This window comes from Mercenaria mercenaria, chromosome 10 (genome assembly GCF_021730395.1).
Source record: "Mercenaria mercenaria strain notata chromosome 10, MADL_Memer_1, whole genome shotgun sequence".
Taxonomy (NCBI): Eukaryota; Metazoa; Mollusca; class Bivalvia; order Venerida; family Veneridae; genus Mercenaria; species Mercenaria mercenaria.
Genome location: NC_069370.1, coordinates 32448786 through 32462653, shown reverse-complemented (window position 1 = coordinate 32462653; position 13868 = coordinate 32448786). Strand labels below are relative to the sequence as shown.

Genomic DNA, 13868 nt, shown 5'->3' with positions numbered 1-13868 from the left:
ACATGATTCAATGAATTCTCAAGCCGTTCTGAATATTGTGAATTAATCAGTAACGAGGATTCAGGCCTAGCTGTTTAGTTTGTAATTATATAATTACATATTCTAATAAACTTAAATGATAAATAGATATTTCTTTTTTCTACCCTGTCGTAATATATTTATAGACCGTATTATGTAGATGTCATACTTTCACTGAACTTAATTTGTACTCTAAAAGGTGTAATAAATCAAAACCTTATCAACAATTTAAATCTAAACCAAAACTAGATTTCATATTTTGATTAAACGAAAAGAGCTTTTAGTGTACATGTAGAAACTTACAAATAACGAATGTAGTAATAAAATGTAAAACAAGAGCTGTCGGAGGACAGCAACGCTCGACTATTCAACAGCCTTGTCAATTGAATGAATACAAAAGTTGAAAAAGGGGCATAATTTTGTAAAATGCAAAGTAGAGGTATTGAACCTCTGTACTGCATGTCATATCGTGACAGTGAACAAGTGTGTGAAGTTTCAATCCTTTCCAATTTGTGGATACTGAGATACCAGCTTACATACAAAAACTTAACAAAAAACTGCTAAGTCAAAGGGGCATAATTTTGTAAAAATGCCGAGTAGAGTTATGGGACCTTCCCAGTGCATGTTAGATCATGACAGTGAACAAGTGTGTGAAGTTTCAATCCATTCCAATTAGTGGATACTGAGATATCAGATTACATACAAAAATTTAACCAAAAACTGCTAAGTCGAAAAAGGGGCATAATTTTGAAAAAAAGAGAGTCGAGTTATGGGACTTGCTTAGTGCATGTCAGATCATGACAGTGAACAAGTATGTGAAGTTTCAATCCATTCCCATTAGTAAGTACTGAGATACCAGCTTACATACAAAACCTTAACCAAAAATTTCTAAGTCGAAAAAGGGGCATAATTTTGTAAAAAAGCAAAATAGAGCTATGGAACCTGTGCAATGTAGATCAGTTCATCACAGTGAATAAGTGTGTGAAGTTTCAATCCATTCCCACAAGTGGTTATTGAGTTACCAGGTTACATACAAAACCTTAACCAAAAATTTCTAAGTCGAAAAAGGGGCATAATTTTGTAAAAAAAGCAAAATAGAGTTATGGAACCTGTGCAATGTAAGTCAGTTTGTCACAGTGAATAAGTGTGTGAAGTTTCAATCCATTCCCACAAGTGGTTACTGAGATACCAGCTTACATACAAAACCTTAACCAAAATCGGGACGCGGACGCCGACGCATGGGCGAGTCCAATAGCTCACTATTCTATGAATAGTCGAGCTAAAAACGTTACAACTTGAGAACCCTTAAAACCAAGGACAAACGTCCAACACGGAAAACCACATTCAAGCAACGGCACACACACTTTCTAGACCTATCATTGATTGAGAAAATGTTTTATATAACGTGATAATATATGCTATACTATAATAATTAGTTACTCAAAATAATGAGTTAATAAATAAAACGCACCTGGCACTAATGTTCTTCCGCATGTACCCAACTCTAGACGTTGAATGACATTAAGTTAATATGTTAAGGTAATATTCCCAGGATTTATCAATATATAAATAGATGTATATAAAAAGAGAGATTTACAACGTCTGAAATTTTGCGCACGGCGTAACTTTTGCGCCCGATGTCACTGTACCCAGCAGTGCTCTTAATCTTTCCGCCAAAGGAGATAAAATTGTTATATTCGTGAAAGATGCAGGTATGAATTATTATTAAATTGTAGTAATGATAAATTTACTATTCTTTTTTCTTTTTTCTTTTCTTTTTTTTAAATATTAAGCGATGTAGGTTTATTTTTGTACAAAAGCGGTCAAAAATACACTTAACATCGAAAGTAATATTATAAGTAATATTACACTTTATGTATTTCATTTCAATGGTTTAACCGAATTTAGTGGCTATATTTAGAAGAGGTCTGTATAGGTTAGAGCAGTATCAAAAACTGTTTGTCGTGAAATATAACGACATCTACATTTTGAACTATTTAGGATATTTTCCCCTTTCAACACCGTGATATCTTTGCAGTGCTACAGAAACATTTTTACTTCAAAGTAACAATTATTTAATTTTAGATACAGCTCTCAGGGTATCAGCAACGGTGGGGAAAATTTTTATGCCCCCTGTCCATCCCTCCCTTCTAAGGAGGTGTATATTGTTTTGCAGATGTCAATCGGCCTGTCCGTTCGTCCGTAGACCAAGGAGTTTCCGGATAAGAACGCTAGAACGCTTGGGCCTAGGATCATGAAAGTTAACAAAAGGTTGATAATAATCAGCAGATGACCCCTATTGATTTTGATGTCAGTAGTTCAAAGGTCAAGGTTACAGTGACCAGGAACAGTTAAACGGTTTCCGGAACGCTTAGGCCTAGGATCATGAAAGTTCACAAAGAGGTTGATCATGGCCAGCAAATGATCACTATTTATTTTGAAAGGTTAGTAGGTCAAGGTCACATTGACCAGAAACAGTTTAACTATTTTTGAACGATAACTTAAGAACGGTTGATCCTAGGATCACGAAAGTTAATAGGGATATTCATCTTGACCAGCAGGTGACACCTGTTGATTTTGAAATCAGTAGGTTAGAGGTCAAGGTCACAGCTACTCGGAACATTTAAACGATTTTCGGATAAATCAAGAACGCTTGGGTCTAGAATCATGAAAGGTGAAAGGAAAATGAATCATGAACAGCAAATGACCCCTCTTGATTTCGAAGTCAGTATGTCAAAGGCTTTGGCCTAGGATCACGAAACAAAATAGGGAGGCTGATCATGACCAGCAGATGACCCCTATTGGTTTTGAGGTCAGTAGGTCAAAGGTCAAGATCATAAGGACCCGGAACTGTTTAACCGTTTCCGGACGATAACGTGAGAACGCTTATGTCTAAGATCACGAACCATAGTAGAAAGGTTGATCATGACCAGCGGATGACCCCTATCGATTTTGAGATCAGTAATCCAAAGGTCAAGGTCACAGTGACCCAGAACAGGTAAACCGTTTCCAGACGACAACTTGAGAACGCTTGTGCATAGGATCACGAAACTTTCTAGGAATGTTGATCATGACCAGCAAATGACCCCTATTGATTTTGAGATTAGTAGAACAAAGGTCAAGGTCACAGCGGCCCAGAACATTTTAAACTTTTCCGCACGATAACGTGAGAACGCTTGGACCTAGAGTCACAAAACTTAATAGGGAGGTTGATCATGACTAGCAAATGTCCCCTGTTGATTTTGAGGTCAGAAGGTGAAAGGTCAAGGTCGCGGTGACCGGAACAGAACGTTTAGGCCTAGGATCACGAAACTGATTAGGGAGGTTGATCATGACCAGCAGATGACCTCTATTGATTTTGAGATCAGTATGCCAAGGGTCAAGGTCACATTGACCCAGAACAGTAGAACTTTCTTTGCCAAATAACTAAAGAATGCTTTGGTCTAAGATCACATTTTATACGGAGGTTACTTATAACTGTACGTCAAACAGTTACCAGATAATTTCTGTTTCCTTGTAGGTTACTGGATGCATCAGGGGCGGAGGTATTTCAGGTTCTACGAGCTCTTGTTTGAAATGTTTGACATTTGTCGACCTATAGTATTTGCTTATTTCGCATGAATTATTCAGCGACAGTGACAAAAGCCGATATTAACATTCTAAGCACGTTCTTAAGTGCAAGTTTACATAGTACGTATACAGTGGTATAGGTGCGTTTAAAGCACTCCATAAACAAAAATAGAATAGTTTAAAATGAAATACTTATTAAATGAAAGATTATGTCTGCGGTGATTTTGTAATAAAACACTAGCTGTATTCAATATTAGAGATACAATTTCAAAATTTCAAAAAAGCGGAGATGTAGCAATGTGAACGTAACAATTGGTCCGTGTAACCGCATATCAGACTTTTCAGCAAAACGTCTCAAGTAACAGGGTGACAAAAAAAACCCCTAATATTAGAAAAGAAAGCTAATTTGACTTAAAAATAGCGGATCACCTTCATAGCATATTTATGCATGCACGTTTTTTAAAAGGGCGAGTTAAAATGCAAATTATTAGCAATTTTATCTATCCATAGCTATTGCTACAACTGAATATAAATTCATTATCAGTTTTTACTATAATCATATTTGCACGCATGTTTCATGCACTGACATGTGCAAACAATTATTAAAACACTAATGATTTTAGATATGAACAAATTTGCATTAAATGAAATATCTTACATGACTTTAAAGATAACAGTATTCGTTATTTAATATAGAGGAAATAAGAGGGGAAAACAAGCTTCTTTCATCAGTAGAATAAGAAAAAATGAGCCGCGCCATGAGAAAATCAACATAGTGGCTTTGCGATCAGAATGGATCCAGACCAGCCTGCGCATCCGCGCAGTCTGGTCAGGATCCATGGTGTTCGCTAACAGTTTCTCTAATTGCAATAGACTTTGAAAGCGAACAGCATGGATCCTGACCAGACTGCGCGGATGCGCAGGCTGGTCTGGATCCATGCTAGTCGCAAACCCACTATGTTAGTTTTCCCATGGCACGGCTCAAATGAGTTTTTCCATATGATTACAACTATGACAAAATGTTATTCGTCTTCGATGTCAGTAGTTCCACACAACTCACAAATGGCCGACTCTTTCGAGCTATTTCCTTTTTGTTGTTTATTTTGTTCCTATGATGAACATTATTTTGCACATATGTTATTTAGTATGTACATGTGAATATTTAAAACACTCAAAATTTCCTTATTAAGAAGTACATGGAATTCAAACATCTTAAAATCATATCCAAGGATTTTTAATGCCTAATGCCGCTCAGTTTGTTATATCATTGCTTTCTTCTATATATATATATCCCACCCCAAACGACGACGAGAGACAATAGCATAAACATGCTCGTTTTTTTTCACTCCTCATTCTAAAAACAAACTCCGTATTATACATATATTTTTTTACATTCATATTTCCATTCATACAACACGACACACATACATTGTACTAACACAGCCTAGTTATCATTCTTCATTTAACCTCTGTTTTTCTTATGGAGCGGAATTAATTCATATTTTTAAGTAACTTGTTTTCCAATACATTCGATTAATACTTTGTTTGTTTGTACTACTTTGCTTGATGTATGTTTTTATCAAACTTTGTTAACTTAAATATAAGTACTACTCGTGTTTGTAAATATAAATAATAATTGTGGAAATAAAATACAGTTTAAACCAACATTTATATATTTATTGCAAAAGTAAGTGGCATACCGGAAACATTCAGAAAATGAATAAATACAAAAATGTATGACTGAATGAGAGACAAATAGGTTTAATCGTGCCGAAAAATTGAATAAAGTAGCAATATATGGTATGTGCGGGACACCATTGTGCGTTCAGTGTTACCAAGCTGTGTTAAAACATGTAAAGCCTTTTCAAAATATCGCCCGACAATTATTCTTTTTTTGACACTCTAAACATTGTTAAACTCGGTGATACGAAGCGTATAATATCATTTGCAGTACAATCAACCGGAATTTCAAGGTTTTTTCTTCCTCTTCATGGAAAGCTGGTGGTTTCAAACAGGTTTCCGGAGTTTTGGTTTCGGTGGGCTGAATGTTGTATTCTTGTCTATTTAAACAGTTTTTTTTATGAATTTAACTTTACATTGAGGTATCCAATGTCATTCAAGCCGACACCGCACTTTATCCGGCTAAGCATTCTACAAGGCGGAACACCGTATCTAATGACGTTTTGCCTGCGGATTAATGTAATTTATCAAGAGGGGGAGGGGTGGGATGGGATCGGGTAGTGGGTGTGGGTAAGGAAATGTGGTCGAAAATGGTCAGATGTCGAGGCTCGATGGCCGTGTGCGAATGGAAAAATTCAGGTTATGAAACAATCTTGACACCACTCAACAACTGCTGAAGACAAGTTTGGTATAATGCCTAAACCATGAAAAAGAAATGTATGCGCATGCTTAAATATCCTCGTAAAGTCTAGAATCCGTATATATTCCATGATTTTACAAAAGTTTGGGTGCCAGCTTTATATACTTAGAAAAAAAAACCAACTGCACGTAGTGCTGTACTTGTAATGGCCTTAGTGCGGATTGTGCGGACATTACTAATATGTTATGCCCATATCACAGAAAGCCTCGAAAAAGTGGACAGCGCTACTCCCAAAATGTGTATGCATATGCTCTTCTAAAAGCCAAATAAAGTTACATAATAAAAAATTAACATAATTTTCACTTTAAACTATTAAAGATAGCCTTTGACTTCCAAGTGTGACCTTGACCTTGCAGCTAAGGACCCGGGCTTTTTTCGCATGACATTGTCTCATCCAGAGGGAATATTTATGCAAACTGATATTTAAATCCTGTTTTGCATGACAAAGTTTTAGACTGGACAGGAAAAAAATCCCATTGACCTTTGATCTCCAAGTGTGACCTTGAACTTTAAGCTAGGGTTCTGGGTATTGCGCTTGGCACGTCGTCTCATCATGGGGAATATTTATCCCAAGTAATACTAAAATCCCATGATGGATGACAGAGCTCTCGACCAGACAGAAAAAAAAATCCTATTGACCTTTGATCTCCAATTGTGACATTGACCTCTGAGCTTGGGGTCTGGATTTTGTGCAAGACACATAATCTCATCATGGGAAACGTTAGTGCCAAGTAATTTTAAGATCCCTTCTTGGATGGCAGAGTTATGGACCGGACAGGACAAAAGCCTTCTTGGCATTTGACATCCAATTGTGACCTTGACCTTTGAGCCAGGGGTCCGGGATTTGCTCATGACAGTCGTCTCGTCATGGGGAACATTTGTGCCAAGTGATATCCCAGCCAGCAGGGGCGTACCTGGATGATTTTGAACTGTACGCCAGATAGACGAGCAGCATAACTCTGAACCAAACAGCGACGCTGCGAGTATGGGGTAGGTAAGAGAGAGAGTCTCGATTGGATTGTGTAAGGATATTCTAGTTTTCTGAAATCATCGTAATGTTTAAATATCATGGACGACTTCTACAACCGCATTTTAACAGCTTTTTGAAAGATTCATCTACCCGTATATTGCGAATGTGTCCGGTTTTATCAAATAATAATTGATATATCTTTCCCACACGGAAGTAAACATTTTCTAGAAAACGTAAACAACATCTATTTTTTCTTTTTTTCAAACGAAAATTCAAACTGCGTCAATTGCTTTGGTATTTCGGTATCCTGATCTGGCTATAGATTCATAGATTGAATGCACACTCGATATGGGCGTTAAATGTTATATTAAGCGCAAGTTGTTTTTTTTTTACTTTAGACCTTGGATGACTCAAGCATTTTTGTTCTCCCTTTGCAGGCTTGAATACCAATGTTTTACTAGGGGCCTTTATGGCCGAGTGGTTAAGGTCTCTAACTTTGAATCACTTGCAACTCACCGATGTGGGTTCGAGCCTTACTCAGGGTGTTGAATTCTTCGTATGGTTTCGGAAACCATCCAGTTGGCTTACGGAAGGTCTTGGTTCTACCCGGGTGTCCGCCCGTGATAAAATAATGCAAGGAGGAGCACATTGGGGAAAAAAACTAAATGGAATACTGTCAATAGGACCAGCTTTTATCAATAGAATTGTTTCTTTGTAAATAATATATAATTTAGAATGAAGAAATATATTTTTTTTCAAATATTATTGATAAACGTGAAAAAGTAATGTAATTGTTTACATGTGCTAATTTATTAAGCAAATATGATGTATGCCAGAATTACTCAAACTAGACTGTATTTACTAGTATCAAATTTTTATATATGTAATAAATGAGCTAATAATTAAGATGCATTTTTATTTTTATGTAAAATGCCGCCATAGAAATACTTATATTTACAAAAAAAATAAAGAAATATAAATGTATTTAAAATTCTAACTGAACATTTTTAATAGTGTTAAGAATATACAGAAAGCATACGTAACTGTATAAAACATGCAGTATATACTTGTGAAAAATATTATCTGAAGAAAATCAAGTAAGGATCATACACATGATGCAATACACATCAGTTCTCAAGAATATTACTCAGTGTACCTTTTAAGAAAAGTTTGATAAAGCACTGCGTGTCACACTATTTCGCGAACACGATATACTACAGTTTGCAGATCAAATTGCCCTTTCGTCTTTTCTTAAATCGATGAACTTGTACCTTTACGTCACAAAAGCAGCGATACTGAAGCTATTTTTGGATCTCGTCTATACAGGTAACTCCGCCTTTCCGATACGAGTAAAAAATACTGAATGAACTTGTTTACATAGGCTGCATGACCGAGAAATGATGAATAAAATATTGTTAGAACGGGTGTTTAACTGGATTGTAACAGATGTACTAGATCTAATCTTCATTTAAAATTTAAATGAATCTTGCCACAATGCACACTACATTTAGGTAGCGTGGATGTGGAAAAAAATACCCTCTTATACGTTACAGGCCTTTTTCTGCCTAAATTTCAGTACCTTTTGCTGCAGACTTTTCTTTTAAATAATGTACCTCGTGTTTAGTTTTCACAATAATTATAAAACGTGACTGACTCGTGTTGTTGGATCCGCTCATCGTTGATTGAAGGACATAAATTCGATTCCCGGAACCGACCATGCTTCGTTAATTGAAAAAAGTCGGCAATTTCTTATGGAATATGTGAGTCTTTAGTCTAACTAATTTGACGCGATCCTAGGAAACAGTTACGAGTAGTTTTCTCCACTCGAAGGAAATTGTCATCGCTAGATTCGGGTTTAAATGCTGATTTTGTTGCGAATATAACATAAATTCAAATAAAGCTTACATGTATCAAAAGGTAGTCCAAATAATTTTACTTAAGAGTTGAATATCGTTATATTTTTGACTGGTTGATATCCCTTTTAGGTAGACAACGTAATATATCAAAATGTAAAACCGGTCTACCCGAGGATCCATTATTTAGACTAATCAAAAGTGGGATTCAGTTCCTCATTAATTTATGTAAAAGTTAACATAATTCCCCTTTAACACGATTAACGTTACATATAATGTGCAAGTGATAAAACCAATAACTTTACATGATGGTGTACTGTTATTTTTGTCTTTTTAGAGTGACCGTCACAAATATACAACAAACTAAACGTCGAATTATTTTGAATTATGTGAGGTCTATAAATTGTTCTTTCCATGAACGAAGACAGGGTTTATCAACTGCCTGTATGTAAATAACTGAAATAGTGTATAAACGACTTCAATTGAATAGTAGATAAATTCAGATACATATAGAAGCTAAACTCTGAACTGAACTAAAATAAAAAGCTAAATCTATAATCATGGAGTTAGATTTGCGAAAGTTAAGCTACGGAAGACTCTGCAGAAGTTTGAATATCAAATAAATCAGTTTTTATGGATATGACAATTAGATCTACAAGTGTTGCGTAACTGGAAGGCTCAATGATATACTTTTCTATAAAACCTTATATACCTTGCGTGGATAGAAATTTCGTCGATAATAATTTTCATAACAAACAAAAACGCTGTTTTCATTTGAATGTAGTTGATATATTCAATATTCTACTTTTAAAACATACCCATTATCACCTTATTGCACTTTACAATGTATGCAAGTACGGCGATACTTCAAAGATAGAGTCAAAGCGCGCGCTTTGTGTGGCGTAAAGATAAAGAAAAAAAGTTTCACGACAAGGTGAATGAATAATTAATGCGAATGAGGCGGAGTTAACCTGTCAGGATTACTCCAAAAATAGCTCCAGCTTCACAGTTTTTGTGACGTAAATATGCAACTCTATCGATCTGAAAAAAGTTGAAGGGGCAATTTGATCTGCAAACAGTAGTAATCGGCCAAAACCGGACCGATATCATTTTGATGTTGGCCAAATATCGTTTCCCAATATCGGACCAATGTCATTATGATGTTGGCCCGATACCGTCTGCCGATTTAAATCTCTTTAAAAAAATGACAGAGTTTTGGTTTTGCGCATGACACGTCGTCTCATCATGGGGAATTTGTGCCAAGTAATATTAAAATCCATTCATGGATAACAGAGTTATGGACTGGACACGAAATTGCGGACGGACGAACGGACAGGATGACGGACGGACGGAAAAGCGCATTCCTATAGTCCCCGAAACTGGTTTTCAACCAGTAGGGGACTAATAATCACCTGTCAACAAGCTCTGTGTGATATTTGGACCTGAAACTTGCAGTCCGAAGCTTATCGAAAGTGCATAGAACAAATACTATATGTTAATTTTCGCAATACCTATCCTGCTTCGAAACAAAATATCAAACAATTCTATTTCCTTCTCAGTTATGGCGAGGGATTTTTATCTTCTCAGTGGAAAAAAACAAAACAAATATAGTTCCAATTTATAAGAAGGGCGACAGGTCAGACCGATACAATATTATATGCTTACTTAAAGCCCACAATGCTTTTAATCTTACGTTAAAAGCAGCAGTTCAAATAGAGAATATGCATTATCTAAAAGTAAGAAAAACACTACTTTCAATATTGCACATGAACTTATACAGACAGGGTCTTAAAGGGAGGTAATCAAAACAATGGACTCAGTAATACTTTCTACTATGTTAATCAAATATCCAAATTTATTGCAAATGTTTGAAAAAAAACAAATATCGAAATGGGATTTAACCTGAAAAAAAATCCAAGTTCAAAACAAAACATATGGCAGCAACATTTTAAACAGAGGGATTTTGACCGTTTAAGACAGGGAGCACGTAGTTTCCTCATCAATTACCAAACATCTTACAACCTTGGCATTCTGTAACATCTACAATGATGGTTTCCGAGGAAAAGAAGTTACAGTATTACCTAACTAGTTAGTTTAAACATATTTATATTCAGGAAATCCTAAAATATGCACAATATCAAGTTTCAGGAATTGGACAGAAAGCTATATACGCTTAGGTTATCCTCTCCTTACTACCTAACTAGTTATGCTTGTAAATGATCTTGTCAAATTAAGTATTTCACAAAGTGAGCCGTGAGAAAGTACTGTTGAACATTAACATGCGTAGGTTACCAAACCCTTAAGTATATGTAAGGGCTTCTTTGGCAACCAACTTTGATCTGTAATCCTAAAGACATTAATTCAGAGCCCGTACTTGTCTTTTCTGGAGTTCCGCAGGGGTCCCTACCTGGGTCCCGCTCTTCCTTTTATATAGACTTCCAAAAAAATTGTCTAAAGTCTTTCTGCAGATAGCACCGCAGTATACATATATGTAACTAATCAAAACCTCTTCAACATTCAAGTTCTCAAAACATTTGAACTGGGGCATCCAAGTTCCAATCTATCAACGCCACAAGAAGGAACCATCATATCCCACTCACAATGGTTACAAAATACTGCAAGTACTAGAATTTATGACCTCAGCAAAATACTAGTATGCCTGGTGAGATTATTTCAAACAATCTTTCGTAGACTTCTACACAATAAGATCAGCTAAACGGGCTAATCAAACTCTAGGTTTCCTTCGCTGGATCAATAATGATTAAGTAATATCCCCTTAATTTCACGGCTAACCAGACTCTAGTCAAACCCTAGTCAGACCTAGCTTGAATTTAACTCTAGAGTCTTGAAATCCGGTTAGGCCAAATAGATGTCTGACATTGACAAATCTAATGTCATAAAAATGCTAAAGATGCTTAGATTCCAGAAAGTATCTTAAATTAATTAATAAACACCACACCTGATAAGGCAATGCATTTGTTTTTCTGTCCGTTACTTGTGAAATACAAGCCGTAAATTCTATTTGTACAAAATTTATACAGGTCGTTTCTATGATAAATATAATCTAACACTTCAATTTCCAGTTTAAGTCATTTGTTGCGTCTTGAGCATGAAATCACGCCATGTACCCGGATAATCTTAACTCTGTTCAGCGACCCTAACTCAGTGCCAACATGGCGGATGTAAAGCCCATACAACTTTGTTTTCTGTGTAATTACGATGTATAAAGGAATTTTCTGTTGTTATATCTATCTCCATTGATCAAGTATATATTTATTTCAAAATGTATCATGTTAAATATATCAATCCTTGTGTTTTCAGGTGGAAAAACGACGAACAAGGCAACTTTTTCAATGAAAACTTTGACAAAAAATCTTTAAAAATACTTCTAGCTTTTGATGCCTCGACTATTTGTTGTTTGAAAGCAAAGGTATACTGCTTATAGGCCCGTTTACACTATGTTGTTAACCCATACATGTTGACACAATACATGTTTAAATGTTACTGACAGCGAGAAAAGGGATAAAAACCTAACTTTGATTTGATAAAAACCGAACTCAGTTTTACATGAGGAATGGATACAAACCTAACTTACACGAAAATTGCGTGACGGATAAACACCATAACTGACTAGTATATCTATAGAAATGAATGAGTTGACATGTACATGGTCTGATTATTGTAAACAATACTTTATAAGCGGTATTGTCTTCAAAATGTGTCATTAATTTTACAAGATGTTATATGTATGCCCACTACAGTCAAATATTTTTTCATAATTTAATATTTATGCAAATAGCAATGTTTGGAAAAATCTGGATAAACCCCAAAAAATACTCAGTATAAAAGTCAAAATTATTATATTTATATAAGAATTTATTAAATACCACCGATGTTCGAAGTTCTGTAGTCCCCAATCCTCTCTCTCTCTCTCTCTCTCTCTCACTCACTCACGCACGCACGCACGCACGCACGCACGCACGCACGCACGCACACACACACACACATGTTTCAGAAGAATTGTGTTTGTTTCAAATCTTGTATATCGTATAGTGTAAGAGATTTTATAGAGGAGCTAATGGAATATTTTTGATATTGTTTAAATTGATTAGATTATGATTAATTATAAATAATGAATTTTTCAGACGGTAAATAGGGAAGAAAAGTGTGTTGTGTGGTGTGGTGTTGGGGAGGGAGAGTGATGCATGGACTGACGGACAGGGTGTGGGTATCCTTACATTTTTCACTTGTCCACGGACACTTAAAAATCCACTGTCCATAGTCAAATTTTCACTTGCTCTGATTTGAAATATTAAACCTTCATGAAAGCGCAAATAGACTGGAGATCGAGTCTTTATTTAGAACAATAAAATAGAAAAATCATATCACAGTAACTGTGGTAAAAAATAAGCAGTTGAATATTTGCCTTTTAACGTTTATAAAAGTCTGAAATCGCGTAAGCAGTGTCGGGATCTTTTGGGGTCATGCCCGAAACACTGCCCACGGAATGGTGCAAAGCCAGATGAATTCAGAGAAAGACTCTTAAAACGTTCCGACTTATTTTAGTCATACTTGCGATCTCTGTGTGCTTTTGATTTTAATTTGTGGCTGACTACTGGCTCAATATTTCCTTTGACAGTGACTTATTGTCTCAGCAGTTGGAATTCTACTTACAAACTGTCATAATACTTTTTTTTAAGTTGTTACGTTTCTGATGTCTTTAAATGCCCTTTTAGTTCTCTGTGTGTAACCCTTGTTTTCCTTTTTTAGTTTTAGTTACAGAATGCTATATGCTGAGATGCAAATATTTTTCTTCAGCTACTTTAAGTAGTTCTTATGTTCCCTTTAGCATGTATATGATTTCTTCTTTTATGCTGTTTTTTTTTTTAAATGCATATTGTAAAATGTGACTCTTCTTATTTTTGTGTAGTGTCAGCTAATCTTTTTTTTTTTTTTTTTGTTGCTTTAAATGTGCTAAATCTGTATGTGGTAAATTACTTTTTACTTTTATTTGCAAGTACCTATGTGCTATTTTGTTTTAATGCGCTGTAACATGTATGTGATAAGTTGTGATTTG

General features: G+C 35.5%; 1 protein-coding gene across 1 annotated transcript in view; it reads left to right on the top strand.

Annotated features, from left to right (window-relative positions):
- Positions 1–1503: 1503 nt before the first annotated feature.
- LOC128546384 (zinc transporter ZIP10-like) overlaps positions 1504–13868 on the top strand; it is a 46569-nt gene continuing 34204 nt past the window's right edge. The window contains exon 1 of the mRNA XM_053516854.1: positions 1504–1730. Coding sequence (XP_053372829.1) covers positions 1725–1730 — 6 coding nt within the window. The 5' untranslated portion in view covers positions 1504–1724. The remainder of the gene's footprint in view (positions 1731–13868) is intronic.